Raw genomic sequence first — 19,124 nt, forward strand, 5'->3', positions numbered from 1 at the left:
CGATGTATTTTCTTTAACAGAATTCGCCTTTCAAAGCTTACAGCGAACGGCCGGTTTGGACTACAGACCTCTTCTTCCTGTTTTAATGACTACAATAGAACAGTTTTTGACTAAACCCCGCCCACAGGAATATGTCAGTCGCCAGCTAAGCTAACGGCAAGCTAATCAGCCTGTTTTGAGGACAGTGAAAACAGCGCTTTAGAGATAAGTAAATTATGTGACCTCTAAGCACAAGAGATTCCATATAGGTGAAAAACCCTTAAGTGTGACAAGACGTTTGCTCTGTCAAGTCACTTCCCTTCTGAAAAAAACCCCAATAAAACCTTTGCAGAAATTCCTAATGGTTTCCATTAAAATACCAGAAGGAACCATTAGCTTTTACCATTAAAGCCACTACAAAATATCATCCTTTGAACTAATTAAACGTCTGACCGAACATCTTAAACTAGCAGCGTCTACCATGTGATGACCTGACATGATGTCAGTGCCTTAAAATTAGCGGTTTAGGTGCCAAGCTGTTAAAAAGTGTATGTGTGTACTCTTCATAATAGTGTTAATAAAATATGAAAAACAACATGAATTAACACATTTATCATTTTTATGTCACATTTATCTCTTTTAAGAACTCATTTATTTTATATTGTGTGCTATGTGATTTTTCTAATTGGTTTTTAAAGTCTTAATGTCATGAGACCACAATGTCATTAATTGTTCATTAACTTTGGTTGGTATAGAAACACACTGAGAAAGAAACTCTTCAGATTATTTAGTAAATGCTTTGTTCATTTTTACAATGATTACGTCTCATGACTTCTACTATAGGCCTTTTCTCTGGGCTGGTAAATGAAAGTTTACTTAATTATTCGGTATTTTGTCAGTCTTTCATTCTTTCTAGGAAAGTTAAAGGACCTGTTATTGCATTGAGAGCATCTTGAACAGATGTGTGATATGGTAGCACAATAGAAATTAACTGCAAGAGCTTATAGAGAGGAGTAGAGACTTCTTAGAGGAACACCAATATATTTTATTTATTTTTCTATGCAAGGACAATGCATATTAACATAACAGCACAGCTGTAAAATATGCCAGACTCAGAGTTAGCCGAAAGGCTAGTTTTCATCTGTAGTCCTAGGCCAGATGTACAATAGGCACCCTGAAAACAATTAATAAGTAATAAGTAAAATGCGTTAATAATTACATGACTAAAATACAATAAACAATACATTTGCTACAGCAGCAAGTAAAGATACCAACACAGACATGCAACAAAACATTCATGTGCTACAAGCTTAAAAGGAGATGCAGCTAGAGGCGACAGAACATACATAAGCACAAGCAACAGTCTCTGCCATGCAGCTAAAAGCGACTAGAATGCAGCTAGAAGCGACAGGACACACAAGAGCACAAGCAACCGTTCATGAGACAACTTAAATCACTATTAAAAAAAAAACACAGTAAATAACATTTATCAGTTATAATACAAAGTTTAAAAGGAAGAGTACACATAAAAATGCATCAATATAAAATTAGATAAGAAAAACATGCTGGATGACTCAAAAAGCAGTGAAAGTTCAGTGCTGACAAGTTTGATTGCTAAGGAGCCAACGTTTTAATGTTGAGCGGAATACATTGTAATTGTTAATTTCTCTAATTGATATTGGAATGTTATTCCATTCCTTTGAAGCTTTCATAGAAAAGGCTGACTGACTAAAGTCATTTTCCTAAATGGAATGACACAGTCTTCTCTAGATGTTCCTCTAGTGAGATGACTGGTATTGGACCGCAAACCCAGGAACTCACCAAGAGGGAGAGGAGCCAGGCCATGAAGGATTTTATATGCTAAACAAATATTTGTGAACTTAACAAAATTTTCCCAAATTAATAAATTATATTTTAACAGAATATTGCAATGATGAAAGTGACGTGGTCTCTTATCCAGAACTTTAAGTGCTTGTTTATATAGGGACTGCATTGGTTTCAAAGTGGTATGGTTGGCCAGGGACCAACTGGTGAGGCAGTAAGTCATATGCGAAAAAATCTATGAATGCATAAACATTTTGGCTGCTCGGCTGGACATTGAATTTCTGATAAATCGAAAATTTGATAAATTAATTTTTACTTTCTTAACTGTTTTCATGATATGAGAATTAAAATTTAGGTTGGAGTCTATAAGAATACCAAGATACTTAAATTCTGTAACTATTTGAAGTTTTTCACCAGATATAACAATGTCCAGATTTCTTGTGGGGTTGGCAGTTTTAGTAAAGAACATACCAACTGTCTTAGAGACATTTAGCTGTAGACTATCCTGGTTTAACCATTCGCTGATCTTTACCATAGCGTTTGTAAGTTTAGTTGCCACTTCTATTTTTGATTGTCCATGTATATATAGAACTGTGTCGTCTGCATACATTTGAATATTTACTTCTGGGCACACACGTGGTAGATCATTAATATATATGCAGAACAGAATAGGGCCCAGGATTGACCCTTGGGGCACTCCAGTGGACAATTGAAGAGAATCAGACTGATAGCTACCAATACGGACAGTTTGTGATCGGTGATAAAGGTAAGATGATACCCATTTAATAGCATTATCCGAAAAGTTGAATTGAGAAAGTTTGAAGAGTAAAATGTTATGATTTACAGTGTCAAAAGCTTTCCTGAGATCTAAAAAGATGGCTCCAACAACGCTATTCTTGTCAAGCATTGATTTAAGATTTTCAATGAAAAAGCAGTTAGCCATCTTGGTCGAATGATATACTAGTCAACATTTGAAGTGGATCAAAAAGGTATATCAAAGTTGTCCTAAGACAAGAATGGGTAATAAGGATTGGTTTTATGTAAACTTTTATTAAAGGTTTTGATCCACTTCGAATGTTGACTAGTGTATTTTGAATATACGTTGCATACTTGATAAGCTTGTCACATTTTTAAAGCACAGAAACCATATATTGTATAACAGGTTTCTTTTTACTTTATTATTATGACGATCACAGTTGAATGTAATGTGGTAATAAAAAAGGAAGAAAGTCATTGTACAGGTTTATGAAAATAAAGGTTTTAAACTTCAACTGCACATTTCATTTGCATATTCAAGAGGGAATAGTTTAAAATAATTTCTTTAATTCCTTAAAAAAAACATATAATCTTAAAACGTAAGTAATGTGATAAAAATGAGAAAATAACCTACCTGATAGAAAAAAAACTTTTGCTACTGTATTTGTATATAGCCATGTACAACCCCAAAACAGAAAAAGTTGGGACACTGTAGAAATTGTGAGTAAAAAAGGAATGGAATAATTTACAAATCTCATAAACTTATATTTTATTCACAGTAGAATATAGATAACATATCAAATGTTGAAAGTAAGATATTTTGAAATGTCATGCCAAATATTGGCTCATTTTTATTTCATGAGAGCTACACATTCCAAAAAAAGTTGGGACAGGTAGCAATAAGAGGCCAGAGAAGTTAAATGTACATATAAGGAACAGCTGGAAGAGGTTCAATGTTTAGGAATAGGAATGTTTTCCCATTCTTGTCTAATACAGACTTCTAGTTGCTCAACTGTCTTAGGTCTTCTTTGTCACATCTGCCTCTTTATGATATACCAAATGTTTTCTATGGGTGAAACATCTGGACTTCAGACTGGCCATTTCAGTACTCAGATCCTCCTTCTACGCAGTCTTGACTTTGTAATTGATGCAGTATATGGTCTGGCATTGTCATGTTGGAAAATGCAAGGTCTTCCCTGAAAGCGATTGTTATAATGAAGAAAGTTCCAAGGCAGATATCACAGGGAATTAGAGTCTTTAATAAAAGATAACAAAGGCAGTCTGGAGATTTCACACAGCACTGGAATGAAACAAAGATACTTGAGTCCCGATCCGGGAAAACGACACGGATCTAATCCCCGGAGCTGGCCTGGAGCGCAGCAGTCAATAAATCAGGCACGGAGAATTGTCCTCAGCTTCACACGCAGCTGAACCTCAATGAACTTAAAGGAGACACTGGACAGGACCGACAAGACAGGACCGGGTGAGTTACTCCTATGACACGATAAAGCTGTAGAGTATACAGAGAACATGTGTAATTCAATAATCCGACAAAGAGACTGCCAAAACAGCCACCAGATAAATGCTAAGGGCAGAGTGGGAACAGGTGTCACAACAATCAGCGCGAGCGCAGATTGCAATGGCACACAGAGGGGAGAGAGAGAGTTTATACCACTAAAATTGAAGGGATGTGTGTGTGTGTGTGTGTGTGTGTGTGTGTGTGTGTGTGTGTGTGTGTGTGTGTGTGTAACAAAAAGGCAGACAGAGAAAACCAGACTCATGACAGAGATGACGTCTAAATGGAATCAAATGTGTCTAGAACTTGGATAAACCTTTCAGCATTGATGTTGCCTTTCCAGATGTGTAAGCTGCCCATGCCACACACACTCATGCAACCCCAAACCATCAGAAATGCAGGCTTCTGAACTGAGCGCTAATAACAACTTGGGTTGTCATTGTCCTCTTTAGTCCGGATGAAATGGCGTCCCAGTTTTCCAAAAAGAACTTCAAATTTTGATTCTTTGGACCACAGAACAGTTTTTCACTTTGCCACAGTCCATTTTAAATGAGCCTTGCCCAAAGAAAACGCCTGCGCTTCTGGATCATGTTTAGATATGGCTTCTTGTTTGACCTATAGAGTTTTAGTTGGCAACAGGGAATGACACGGTGGATTGTGTTGACTGACAATGTTTTCTGGAAGTATTCCTGAGCCCATGTTGTGATTTCCATTACAGTAGCATTCCTGTATGTGATGCAGTGCCGTCTAAGAGCCAGAAGATCACGGGCATCCAGTATGGTTTGTCGGTCTTGACCTTTACGCTCAGAGATTGTTCCAGATTCTCTAAATCTTTGAATGATATTATGCACTGTAGATGATGATAACATCAATCTCTTTCCAACTTTTCTCTGAGAAACTCAGAAAACTATTTTTTGCCGCAGCATTTGGGGAATTGGTAATTCTCTGCCCATCTTGACTTCTGAGAAACACTGCCACCCTGACAGGCTTTTTTATACCCAATCATGTTGCCAAATGACCCAATAAGTTGCAAATTAGTCCTTAAGCTTTTCCTTATGTGTACATTAAAATTTTCTGGCCACTTATTGCTACCTGTCCCAACTTTTTTTGGAATGTGTAGCTCTCATGAAATCCAAAATGAGCCAATATTTGACATGACATTTCAAAATATCTTACTTTCAACATTTGATATGTTATCTATATTCTACTGTGAATAAAATATAAGTTTATGAGATTTGTAAATTATTCTATTCCTTTTTTACTCACAATTACTACAGTGTCCCAACTTTTTCTGTTTTGGGGTTGTATAAGGGAGAATAAGTTAACCTGACTATACAATTTAGGTCCTATAAATAAAGCTTATGACTAAAAATAGGTGGGTATCTGATTTAAAAAAAAAACTAACGTTAGCCTACTAGGACTAAAATCACGATCCACCCTCCATTCAGATGGCCATCCATACGCTTCCTCCAAAACACATGAACAGACCAGACGTTCACATTTCATGTCTCATTCACCAGTGAGAAGCCTTTCCAGTACAAAGTGAATAACAACATAAACAACTGTTTGAAATCAGAATTAGATATAGCACGTTTTCGGTTGTGTAGACGTAGTAGTTTGCTTTTAATTTTGAAAACATAAATATTCACACTGACTTATTTGTAGTAATACTGTGGCTGTACAAATGTTAACTTTATTAAGAAATATGGTTACTACACTTTTACTATAGTAAAAGCATGGTTCATTTTCATCGCGGTATTTTTGATTTGCATACATAAGTATAAAATAAGCATAAAATACGTTAAACAATAGTTATACTATAAACTTTAACTATTTTGACTTTAAAATAAGTAGCTTTCGTTACACACATTGTTGCACATAACCAGCCGCCCAAACGACCTGCAACCACGTTGTCGTTCAGGTTGCATGACGTCATCGAAGTACGTCCCAGAACGTGCATACTCTTTTGCTACACACTCAAAAGTATGTACATTTTCCTCACAAAAACAGTACATACTTTTAGGTCGTAGTATAAGTAGGCGAATTGGGACTCAGCATGAGAAGGGGAGCAGACTTTTCAGGCGAGTCGAAGTACTCCCAAAAGTGCTATTACGCCATAAAATATAGTTCCTCTTTTAAATCCGCTAAGAAAAGCGCTACGTTTTATTTTGTACCACCAAACTTGCTCGTATAACTACTCGTCTTAAATAGGAAAAACGTTGATGTGTTTGGTCACTTCTAACTTTATCTCTAAATGGTACCATTGAATGAATGGGGCTAAGCTAAATGCTATCGAAGCGTCGCAGCGCGCTCCAGCGCTTACGTGCACGCACACAGATGATAGAGGGATGTATCAACAATTGTTAGTTAAGGTAATAACATATTTTAATATTGAAAATGAGTAGACTACTCCTTTAATTGTTCAATTCACTAAATTCTGTTGCAGTTCAATCGTCTCCTGTAGGCAGTGTTTGAATCAACAGTAAATATCTACAAATATTTTAATATTTGATGCAGATCATTACACTGTTTATCTTATATTGTGTACACTCTCACACACTTTACAGCCTACTGACACACCAGAAACAACAGAGCCGTAAATCTGCCTCCAGATCTGCAGCCTCCTCATACTCACTTGTAAAGCAGTGAGCGTCTTCTGTCTCCAGTACAGCAGGAGGCGCTGCAGCTCTTTAGTCCGCAAATAAACTCACTAAAGAAAGAAAGAAAGAGCGCGCGTGTGATGTGTTTGCAGTGTTGCCAACTTGGCGACTTTGTCGCTAGATTTAGCGACTTTTCAGACCCCCTTAGCGACTTATTTTTAAAAAAGCGACTAGCGACAAATCTAGCGACTTTTTCTGGCATTGTTGGAGACTTTTTACGTGACATTCACTCTTCTCAATGAGCAGCTACCGCTGCTTCTGTGGGCTCCACCCCCGACCCAAAGCATTCACAGGCGGTCTAGTCCTCGCGCAGCAGAGCAGAGTCTCTCCCAGTTGCAATCAGGGCAGGAGAAGTGGTTGTCTATCCGCGTCCAGACGGCATAATCTAAGGTGACCAGATTTTTTCAATGAAAACCGGGGACATTTCCTAGTTCAATGGTAAAATTTCATTGAAATCTCGCTTGTTATTATCCATGAATTAAAAAACAGGGACAAAACATTTTTCTCTGTTTTTGAATTTTTATTGTTTTAAGCTTCTTATTCAACTAATGAACGTAATTACTGTCAATCAAATTCATTTTAATTTGTTCACAGAAGATATTAAGTGCCTAAGTGCCATCACAGTTACTTTAAGTTTCTTCTTCAGCTGTTCTTATAGCAACACATGGAACAGAAGGAACAATGTCAAATGTATTTAAAACGTATTTAAAACATATCTGCCCTACTAAACAAGTTCAAAGGAAACTATTCCATAGATTTCACAGATGATTGTGTTTCCAGTGGATTGCTCTGTCCATCCTTTGGAAACACAATCATCTGAGAAATATATGGAATAGTTTACTTTAAACTTGTTTGTCTCTGATAAAAAATAGAAGGAATAACTTAAAATTTAAAACATATTTACACAAAATGTAATGCTAAGTATGTTGTGATTAGTTCATTGGTTGTCTTTTGCCCTACCAAACAAGTGGTAAGGAAACTAGTCAACATATTTCTCTGATGAATGTATTTTTCTGAGGATTGCTCTATCTTTGGACAGCTTCTCCGTGAACTCCTGGCAGGAGAGGTTGAAATTTGTTCTCACAATAAGCATGGATTTGATATTAGAAACAGTAAACCTATTTCTTGATGCTGTCCATGCATCATTCATCTGAGAGAACACCCTCTCAACTGGTGCATTACTCCCTGGCAAACACATGATAACTGATGACAATTTAGAGAGGTTAGTATTTTGAATATCTTTGTCTTGAAAGACAGTGAACACTGTGCTCCATCTCTGACAAAGTGGTGTTTCATTTTTTTTCCATTTTTCAAGTGATTCACCCTTTAGGAACTCTTGCAAGCAAGTGACCTCATCAAATAGTGCATCCTCATTGATGGTCACATTAGGGCATTTCTCCTGCAGTGTGGCTACTGCCTTCTGAATTTCTTCACGTTGAATTTGCTTTTTCAAAAGGAGACATTGCAGGTCTTTGAGATCGTCAGTGTGCTTGCTCCATGCTTTCATGTATGTCACTGCAGTTGTGAAGAATGATTTAGATGTTTTGAGAAAAGACTCTCTAGAAATTGCTCCATTGTCCACAAGCTCTCTGAGTAGTCCTCTCACCAAAACAGGAATAAAGTTTTCATCACATCTTGCTATCAGTTTAGCCTCAAAGTTCCTTAGAACTGCAGCAGACTCAACGGCACAACGGTCCTGTCCTTCAAGCATCTTAATTGTTTCATGGAATACAGTTAAGTTCCCATGTACAAAGGTCAGCCAAAGTTCAGTCAGTGGATCTTCAAAGATTGTTCGTAGGTACAAAGGGCATTTGTCTTCTGAAAGAAAAAAAGTTTTTAATGGCTCATACATTTGCAGCACTCTTTCAATTGCAGGGAGCATGGACAGCCAGCGAACATTACTGTGACCAAGTATTTTGTGGTATTCTTGACCAACAAACTCACAAAAGCTTTTTAGTCTTTCAACTCTGACTGTGAAAAAATGAAAATATCCAAAGATTTTTATGAGCAGGTACTCAACATCAAGGGGGATCATACCCAAAGCTGTTCTGGCTGTGTTATGAATGATGTGGGCAGGGCAACCTAAGCCAATTACATCTCTCTGCAGAGCATTTTTTATTTTTGTATGAACATTGACCCTACCAAGTCTATTTAGTCCTCCAAAGTTGGTGTTTGTGTTGTCTGCAGAGAATGCTACCACTTTGTTTTCAAGCTGAAATTTTTTAACAACCACCAGGACCTCAGCTGCAATTTCCTCTGCGGTTTCCCCTTTCAATTCAATCAAATCCAGCAGTTTTGTTTCCACGGATATGCTGCCATCATATATCTTGCAATATCTGACTACTACTGGCAACAGCTTTACATGTCCATGGTTGGAGGCATCAATGGACAAGGATGCATATTCAACCTGATCTAGGTCCTGTGTTGCCAGAGAAGTTGCCCAGGGTGCAAACACATTACTTACAATGACTTCACATTTTGTTCTAGCACATGTAAACTTTGGCTCATAGAATTTCCGTGTCAGCTGTGCTGTGCAGTCCATTGATCTGTAACTGTGATTGTGATGCATGGTGTGGTAAGCAAAAACACCCTCCTTCAGTGCTAAATCATATTCTTGCTGGGAGGGCTCTACCTTCTTGAAGAATGAGGTAACTGAGGGCAAACCAACACGGGCAGTCAGAGAGTTTTTATGCTTTTTTGTCTGCTGATGCTCTACCACTGCTGTTCTCCCTCCACTGGCTATTGAAAATGAAGAATTGCAAATGGTACAAAGAACTGCTGTATCATCCAGACCTGGGCCGAGAAATGGAAATTCTTTCATCATATTGTCATTAAAATGGCATTTACGTTTCTTCGAAAGGGCCATGGTCCCTTCTCTCCCTGTTCTGTCAAAATGTTTGCAACAATCTTCTTATTCTCTTAAAACATGGTTCTCCTTATATTCTCCTTGCATCCTTTTCTTTGCTTTACACCTTCAGTATTCTTCCTTAACCTATCATAATCAAAATAAATATGTTTTAATATTTCTATTTAATAGTTAACTATTTTTTAAGCATTCAATATGTACTTGTTAGGGGTGTGACGGATCACAAAACCCACAGTTTGGATCACATTACGGGTTTTGAGGCACGGATCGAATCATAAGAACAAATAAAGGAATTACAAAAATTTATAAAAAGAAGTTAGTCTAAGTAAGGTCTAAAATTAGCATTAGGTACAGAAATCGAATCAAATTAATAACACTGCCATTATTGTATGAATCAAATATAATTATTATTTTTTAGAGCTACAGAACTGATTTTCTCTTTCTCTTGCATAGTTTGACTTACATTAAAATCACTTGAATGTTAACATTTGCAAGGCTTTGAAACACGTGCAAATGATAAACTTTCCCTATTTAAATTTGCTTATTAATCCGCGAATCGCATTTGATCCATCACACCACTAAGTTAGTAATCGTATAGATGAATATTATTTTTTATTTCGCATCACCGCGTACTTTCACGCACGTGGTAGATGTCTGGGAATTCTGCGCTGAGACGACGAAACACAGGAATATTTAAAACTTGTGCAAAACAATCCCGCTCCCTTCAGTCACTGCTATAGTAAGTACATTCACAACGTTAGCGTTACTTCAATTTAACATTAATAATTAGTTACCTTGAACCTGATAACTTTGATTTTTTTGATATTTGATGATTACTTCATTGATGATAACTTGGATGATGCCCTCATGTCTTGTCGTAAATTCTTCATCTGTGACTGACATGCGTCATGCGACCAAAACATCTGTTTAGCTCGCAGCGCCCTCTGCTGCTTGGTCTGGTACTTTGCAGGCTATGTTGATCTGGTTTGTTCTGTATATTTGTTGGTTGCTTTGAACACTGTAAAACGGGGACATTTCCGGGGACAGCTCCAGTCGGGGACAGAACACCAAAAACCGGGACTGTCCCCGGAAAACGGGGACGTCTGGTCACCTTAGCATAATCGTTCATGGCGGATCCAGCGATGGCTTACATTAATGGCGAGATGTAAATGTAAAATGGTCTTTGAATAAAATGAATCACTGTACATAAAATAAATGTACTTGAGGGAGCTGAGCAGCAGCACATTTAGAACAGACAAACTGTACGGAGCAGACGCGTTAATGGGCTATTTACCTAAGAAACAACGTTTCCCATCATTTATCAGTGTATGTTTTGAAACTGGACTGTTTGGCCATATAAACATGAACATACACACATTTCGTTTTATGAGAACATAAGCAGATAAACAAACGAGAAAACATTTTCAAGCATTCATGTGTCTTAAAATAACATTTTTGACAGTTCAGAGAGAAAGAGAAACGTGAAATAATGTAGTAAGCCAATGTAGTAAGAATGCAAATTTGAGGTGATGACGTCACTGTTATGCAAATGACGCAATGACGTAATCTAGCGACATTTAGCGACTTTCCAAGCAAGCTTTAGCTACTTTCTATTGAAAATAGTTGGCAACACTGTGTGTTTGTGTATCCTCAGTGTTTTTCTCTCTTGCGTGTTTCATTGAGTGTAAACAGAGTCTTGTCTCTGTGTATTTAAGTGTTGAGACGTTGATGATGAGATGTGCTGTGCTGTAAATCAGTATGAACTGATCTGTTCATGCTGGATATATTGATGATTTCATCGCAGAAATCTCTCAGCTGAAGAAAAAGGTGGCGTTACTGGAGACAAAGCTGAGGTCAAGAGGAGATTTAGCAATGAATCTAGAGGTTTGTACAGCTTAAACATCATTTACCTGAATCAGACAACATCAAATAATTTCTAATCTTACTGTCTGTGTGTGTTGTGTTGTCAGAATGTGGATTGTTGTGAATCTTCAGTGTATGTGACTGATGATGGGAGTCTGGATTCAGTGTGGATGAGCAGAGATCAGAGCCGCACACCACAGACACTGCTGGACTCTAAACTCTCTGAAGAGAAATCCAGACACACACAGAACTCCGATCTCAGTCTGACTTTACTCTGTTATACTGAGTCAAAGCCCGCAGACACTCAGGACACTACAGTGTGTGACAGTAAACAGAGCTTACAGGAGGATCAAACCTTCACAGAGTCTCTGGATTCTGTCTGTAACGCTGGAGAACAGCAGCAGATCCTGCAGACCAAACTGAAGATGTATTCAGTTAAACTCATCGACTGCACAAACCTCATGATGAAGATTAAAACTGAACCAACAGAAATCAAAACTGAACCAACAGAAATCAAAACTGAACCAACAGAAATCAAAACTGAACCCACAGAAATCAAAACTGAACCCACAGAAATCAAAACTGAACCCACAGAAATCAAAACTGAACCAACAGAAGAGGAAGATCGCCCTGATGAAGATGATGACTTTATTACATCAGGTATGTCTCCTTAATTATTGTTGTGTTTTTAACATTTTTAACTGGGAGCACCTATTTTGGGTTTTCAGTCACAAACTCACTGAGTTTAGGATATCTTTAATATTTATTGAGCAACAGGTATGTAGGCTTAAAGGGTTAGTTCACCCTAAAATAATAATTTGATCATAAATCACTTACCTCTGTGTCGTTCTAAACCCCCAAGTGCTCCGATTGTCTTATGAACACATTTGTAGATATTTTTGATGAAGTCCGAGAGGCTTCTTTCTGTCCAAATGACTTCAGTTAGTTTCAAAATTCTCCAGAAAATAATGAAGGATGTGCTCTTAAACAGGAAATAATATATGGAATTATTTGTGCATCTTTGAATAACTGTAAGAATATTTCCTTTAAATATAATTTTTGTCATATAAAGTTTTAAAGCTCACGTAACACACACTGTTTCTGCATTTCTGATGTTAAACTGGAGTACCTATAGAGTAGTATTACATTCTTTTTATCTCTGAAGAGTCTTTCAGGACACTCCACTACAAACAATTACACAAAGGAAATAGACAGCATTTGCACAAACACTGAGTGTGTTTACATGCACAGAATAAGTGGATAACTATCAAAAATCTGCTTATTATAGAAAACTGTTTTCATGCGTTTACATGCAAATCAATAATCTGGCTATGCAGACAACTGCGCTTACATGGGACCACTAGCGTAGCCAGGATTCACAATGTGGGTGGGCCCAGAGAAAATCAGGTGGGCCTTAACCCAAAATGCATCTGTTATCAAAATATACAAACACACAACTACACCAGCTTCAATATATCACCCTTTATTAAGAACAAACGCCTGTATCGGCCCTATTTTAACAATCTAAGCGCAATGTGCAATAAACCAATAAGAGTCTCATCTCCTTTAAAAGCCAGTTGGTGGCGCCATCCCGATTCCATATTTTGACAGAATTTGTAAACAAAAAACTAAGCGGAGTAAGAAGACCACCAGTTTAAGATTGATATTAAAAATTGAGTTGTTTGTATTTGTAATGAAATTGTTAGTTTTTGGTATTAAAACCTTTAAAAGTCGTTTTCTTTCAGTCATGGAAGTAAAAATAGCAGGCTTTTCATTACTGTAAATGTATTGATAGCCCAGATGATCAGTCTTATCTCAAATAATATTTAACAAATATGCAAGAAAAGCTTTGTACTTTAAAAATACTTTAAATAGAAGCCTAATTTGTTGGTATTTGAAGAGTTTCATTGCAAAAAGAGATAATTCCGCTTTTTTTCAGAAATCTCGTTTTTTGGTTGTGCATTCCAATTAATATCAATTCAACTGCAGTTGGTTTGTTTTGATTTAAACCTTCATAACTTAAACATTACAGCTAAGTAGCACTATAAAACAAAATAATAACCTGATAACATAATAATAATTTTACAAAAATGTTAAAAACTTAGTTATATTGTTTTGCAACGAAATTCTTCATTTAAACTTTTTAAAGTCGTTTTCTTTCAGTCATGGACAGGGCCGCCTTAACCTTATGTGAGGCCCCGGGGCTAAGAGGTTTTGTAGGCCCCCCTTCCCCTCGATTTATAGCAGGGCTTAAAAACGAAAAAAATTAGCAATCGTTTCACTCCGAGCAGAATCGATATTTTAACGTTTCCGTTTTTGCGTTCCTCATTGAACATTTACGTTCCGAAAACGGTTTACTTAGAAAAAATACCGGTTAATAACGTTATTTTAATTCAGGCTATACTTTAACAAATGCATGCATACAGACTAATTTTCACACAAAAATAATAACATAACACATGATATAACTAAACTTCAACATTTCATTAATTGTTAAAACCACAAAAGAAATACATGCATTAATTTTAAGTATAAACAGCGGAAAAAAAACGACCCGTTTTATGCCGGTCTTTTACTGGTTGAAACCGCAGCATACTCTGCTGGATGTTTACGTTAAATGTGCCTCTGTAAGTTACTTCAGTGAATCCCGGCTACTGTACTTCTCCCCCACATCCTTTAATATTGCAGACAGACTTGTTAAGACAGCTTGTCGTAAGAAAAATAATAACGAAAAGGAATTTCTTGGTGGCGACCCATCTAAAAAGTAATTGACAGTGGTATAAGTCCCCTGGCTTTTTTGAGTTACAGTTTGCATCTTCATATTTCCAAGCAAGTTTTAACTTAAACATATTTGAACATTTGATGGGTAGCTTTGTGGTTATTTAAGACAAATGCTATCGGCCGGAGACTCGATGACTGCGGCGCGGGCATTTCACTCACGCTATGTGTCAAAGTCACTCACGCTTGATGCGTCAAAGTCACATGTTGTACTGTTCAATTCATGATTGGTCACTGATAAAGTACAATATTAAAGAAAACGATAAAATAACGTTATTAACCGGTTAATGGTAATTTTAAATAAACGTTTCTGTTCAGAACAATTAAAATTGATTTTGTTTTCGTTTTCGTTTTTGTTCCTGTTAAAATTTCGTTCGTTTCCGGTTTTCGTTTTCGTTCCTTGAACCGGTTCAGAGCCCTGATTTATAGTCTCTTTTTTTTTTTAAGTGCAATATCTAGGTAATCTACATCACAAAATGCATTAGTTTCTTTCGAGACATACAACAGTGAGTTTTCCCTCTTTGAGCCAGAAAACACCATAATATCATTATTAACATATCACTTGAGCATAAACACAAGACACTTTATTTAACAACCACACACAGCAACTTGTGGTGATAATAAAACCAAAATGTGTGAAAGTTTATATGTTTATAAGCTTTATGTTTATATAGTTTTTGGAATATACAAATTTGCAGAAAATTGCCACTCACTAAATGCTCACAACAGTTTTAAAAATATAAGAAGTTAAAGTTAGTTTTAAAGTGAAAATGCATTAATGATAACAAAAGATAAGTGTTTATAGACAGAATCTTGTTTTTTAATCAGTTATTTATTTTGTAGGCTATTGAAGATATAGTATGCATTGTATTTAGTATTTATGCATACATAAGTATGTAAAACGACAAAGTATGAATATGCACAAGACATGGAACAGGGAGCATACCTGTATAAGATCTTTAGATAATGAGATTATAATGGTGCTATCAGGGGATGATAATTTGAGATGGTCTTGTCGCTCTTTACTTACTTGCACCTTTACCGTTTACCTTTACTCTTTCTCGTATTTCTAAACCAACAGATGTGTGTACTGTGAGCTAACGTCGCGTCAAACTACATCGCTCCAGCTGCGCACACGTCACTGATATAAACACGAGTAAACTTAAAGGAGCGGTGAATCAAAAACTCAATTTTAACTTAATAATTTGTTATATAAGAGGTCATCATACTTAAATGAACATCCTGCAAGTTTCAGAACTGAAAACGTCTGTGCTACTGAAATATAACCGTTTTTGGCACCAAGCCAGCTAAACAATCCAGTCTAAAATTCGGAAATCTATGACGTCAAAGTAGAATTGAAACCCCCATAACCCCAAAAGGACACGTCTACTTTTGTAGCCCCGCCCACAGCTTCGCGTGACACACGTGTGTCTCAGTAAGTAAACATGTCTTTAAAGATTGACAAATTTAACCAAAATGACTTTTTAAATAATTTTTTTTCTGAGAGACTTTTATTTTGACGCGGTGATCTGTTATGATACCATGGAAACACATTTTCTGTTGTGGAAGAACCGCGTGGGAACAACACAGAAGCTAAATACTTCAATTCGGAGGCTTGGAACTTAACATTAGCAATATGCGTGGATAAAGTTTGCTTTTGAAGAAGTTCCAGCTCGTGTGGGGAGTGTTTGTTAACGTTGTGTACATGGATTCATTTGTAAAGAAGTCGATGCTGGATTTGCAGAGAGACTGTGATTAAAAGCACCACTTATATTGGATCTGACAACAATGACACAGCAGTATAATACACAGTAAGACATTTTACTTTATTTAAGTTACTGCGTTTCACTATTGCTTAAGAGATCGCTTGATATGTCCTGTTGTAACATCCGTGTCTAAACACGTTTGTTTGACTGTTTGAATTTACTAAAAACATTAAACGATTAATAAAGGTACAACACTTAACAATATGACTGTAATTTAAAGGTAGAAATATACAAAGTTAGTTATAAGGAAGGATTTATCAGCCGCAGTTTAGATTCTGATGCCCGTTTACTGTGTTGTATACGGTAATTTAGGCGAGTTCCGTTTGAAAGGTCAAACACTCAACAAAGCTTATTTTTTATCATATAACTGTGGTATGTAACGTTACGTGAATGTAAAAGCAACCTCACAAGCACAATATAAATATACAAAGTTATTGATAAGGATTTATTAGCCGCAGTTTAGATTCTGATGCACGCTTACTGTGTTTTATACGGTAATTTAGTCACGTTGAGTTTTGTTTCTACTTTAATATACGTATTGTCATTTATGTGTATCATCTTTAGCACCCAGAATCTTTTGTGGCTCAAACATATTTGTGTTCGGCTGCTATTTTTATAACATTAATGTTTTTAAAACATTTCCCCACATGTAATGACGGGGAATGAAGCTGTCCAATCATAGCAGTGGGTGTTTACGTTCAGGTCTTCAATGCGGCCCGCCCCTTCAAACGAACCATTTCTCCAGAGAGCCACTAATCCATGTTACAAAATAGCCTATTACTTATTGCTTTTGATGTTTTTGAATGTAAAAACCATGCGAACATCATAAGTAGACATCAGACAACAGTATAAAACAATAAAATCAACAAATTCACCGCCCCTTTAAACTTTATAACAACTAACAGCATTATGTGCGGGAACTCCTTTCTTAATTTAGCGGCACAGTTTCTTGTGCACGTTTGGAGAGACTTCTGCATGCCAGAGACTCAGCTGAATGAGCACAGAGAGAGCGAACGAGCGCGCGCACGAAAGAGAGAGAGACCTGCACCTCACTGGTGCCTATTATGAATTTTCAGAAATTACTCTTTCATTTGTTGGTGGATTATTTTCCTTTTCTCTGTCACATTCAATCTAACGTGCAGGAATGTCAAGTTGACAACGCGCACTTAATTACATTACGCGGAATAAAAAATATGTTACGTCTGACATTTTATTTCACGTTAAGTTACAACGGACCAATCAGCAGTCATGTAACTTGCAATTAGAGTGATTGACAGAAAACCTAACAAGTTACAAAACAATATTACCTTTTCAGCCCATCATGAACGCAAATTTGGGAGTCGGCGGAGGCCCTTGAACTTGGGAGGCCCCTGGGCTTCAGCCCATGTAAGCCCGTGCATTAAGGCGGCCTTGGTCATGGAAGTAAAAATAGCAGGCTTTTAATTGTTGTAAATGTATAGAGAGCATGATCGGTGTAATCTCAAAGAATAATTTACAAATATGCAAGAAAAGGTTTGTACTTTAAAAATAGTTTATTTTTAACGAACAGGAGATCAATAATTTACAAACGTGCCGTTTCAGCACTAGAACAGCGCCGGGTGTTTTGAAATTTAAGCATAACATAAAAACGGTTCTCATCTCATAATATTCACAGGTACAAAGTAATCATATATAATATATCTCTGGGGTAGCATTAAAATGTTTTTAAATAAATGCAATTTTTGCATTTATTTAAAGCAAAACATTTAATTACTTACCAGGCTACAGGTGAAGCAGCTTTATACGCCTTCTAACGTCTCATACTCGGTCCTCATTTATGTCCAAGTCAAGACACTCAATAATAGTGTTTTTAAACATTCTTAACATTTTATGCTGCTGCGCTTCCATGTGATAAGCAAATGCGCGTTGTCGTCCCGTAGGCGCATATTACTAACGCCATCATTAAATAACAAAAGCAATATTGCTCCATTGACTTAAGAGCAGGTTTTAGTTGGTCAGTGATGTAGTCTATTTTATTTGCTTTAAAATAGCAACTCACCAACAATGCGCCTGAACACAACTCGTTTTCAGACCAGGCTCATGGGCGCAAAAGTGGGCGCAAATGTTATCGGCAAAGACTTTTCTTTTTTTAGCTGCTGAATCAATACCTCATGTTCAGAATCCTCAACGGTAATGTTAAAGGGTGCACCATCAAGCTGTAATAAAGTCTTCTCACCGAAGGGGGGTGTAGGAGGGGCAAGGAGGCTGTTCGAAACACGCCATTTATTGCACTACTATTTACAAAATTAACTTATTCCTTATTATAATAGCAAACAAGAGTTTAAAAAAATATTTATTTTATAGGTCAAGTGTAGTGATAATTGCAACATAATTTACTCATTACGATAAATAATAGGCTTTACTGGATAGGCAGGTGGGTGGGCCTAGCTGACAGATGGGCGGGCCAAGGCCCACCCATAGCTACGCGACTGCATGGGACTTGAAGAATTCAAGAAGTTTTCTCACTGGCAGTGACTTCACCACCTATAGTAGATAATAGTTGATCAAAAAGCCGACGGCATATATCTGTCTAAAGCTATATTGTTGTATCTCTTCTCGGGTCTACAGAACCTGTAAATGTAACATGAGCTTCTATTTTAACAGTTTCTCTGCCAACTGCTTTAGTCGAGCGGAGACTTTTATACGTTACTTTGTGCTCAGTTCCGCGTGTGACGTTTATCTTTTATATGCGGAGATTAGGGCTATGCAAAAATATTGTGATAGTTAGCTGTATCAATAATGTATCGATATTTCGATCTCTACTATTGATATTTTTAAAACCCATCAAATCCCTCTGTGTGCGTCAAACGACCTCCTCCGCCACTGCTGTAGTTGTCACTGTCCAGTTGTCTGGACATGATTGTATCGTATCATGACCCACGTATCATGATACGTATCGTATCGGGAGGCCCTTGCCAATACCCAGCCCTAGCCTAGATCACTTTATCAGTTTATTAAGCTGTGCATGTAAACGGACTCACTGTCGTTTTCTCTTCTTTAAAAAAAGCTGTGGAGCATTTTCGTCACCCTAATTTTTGATTCCTGTTTTTTTTTGCTTGTTCTAAACTTTGTTTGCA

General features: G+C 36.9%; 1 protein-coding gene across 1 annotated transcript in view; it reads left to right on the plus strand.

Moving 5' to 3' along the window:
* Positions 1 to 11,240: 11,240 nt before the first annotated feature.
* LOC129438977 (uncharacterized) overlaps positions 11,241 to 19,124 on the plus strand; it is a 57,064-nt gene continuing 49,180 nt past the window's right edge. Inside the window, 2 exon segments of the mRNA XM_073865721.1 lie at positions 11,241 to 11,485; positions 11,572 to 12,124. Of these exon segments, the coding sequence (XP_073721822.1) occupies positions 11,474 to 11,485; positions 11,572 to 12,124 (565 nt within the window). The 5' untranslated portion in view covers positions 11,241 to 11,473.

Source organism: Misgurnus anguillicaudatus, unplaced genomic scaffold (genome assembly GCF_027580225.2).
Source record: "Misgurnus anguillicaudatus unplaced genomic scaffold, ASM2758022v2 HiC_scaffold_33, whole genome shotgun sequence".
Classification (NCBI taxonomy): Eukaryota; Metazoa; Chordata; class Actinopteri; order Cypriniformes; family Cobitidae; genus Misgurnus; species Misgurnus anguillicaudatus.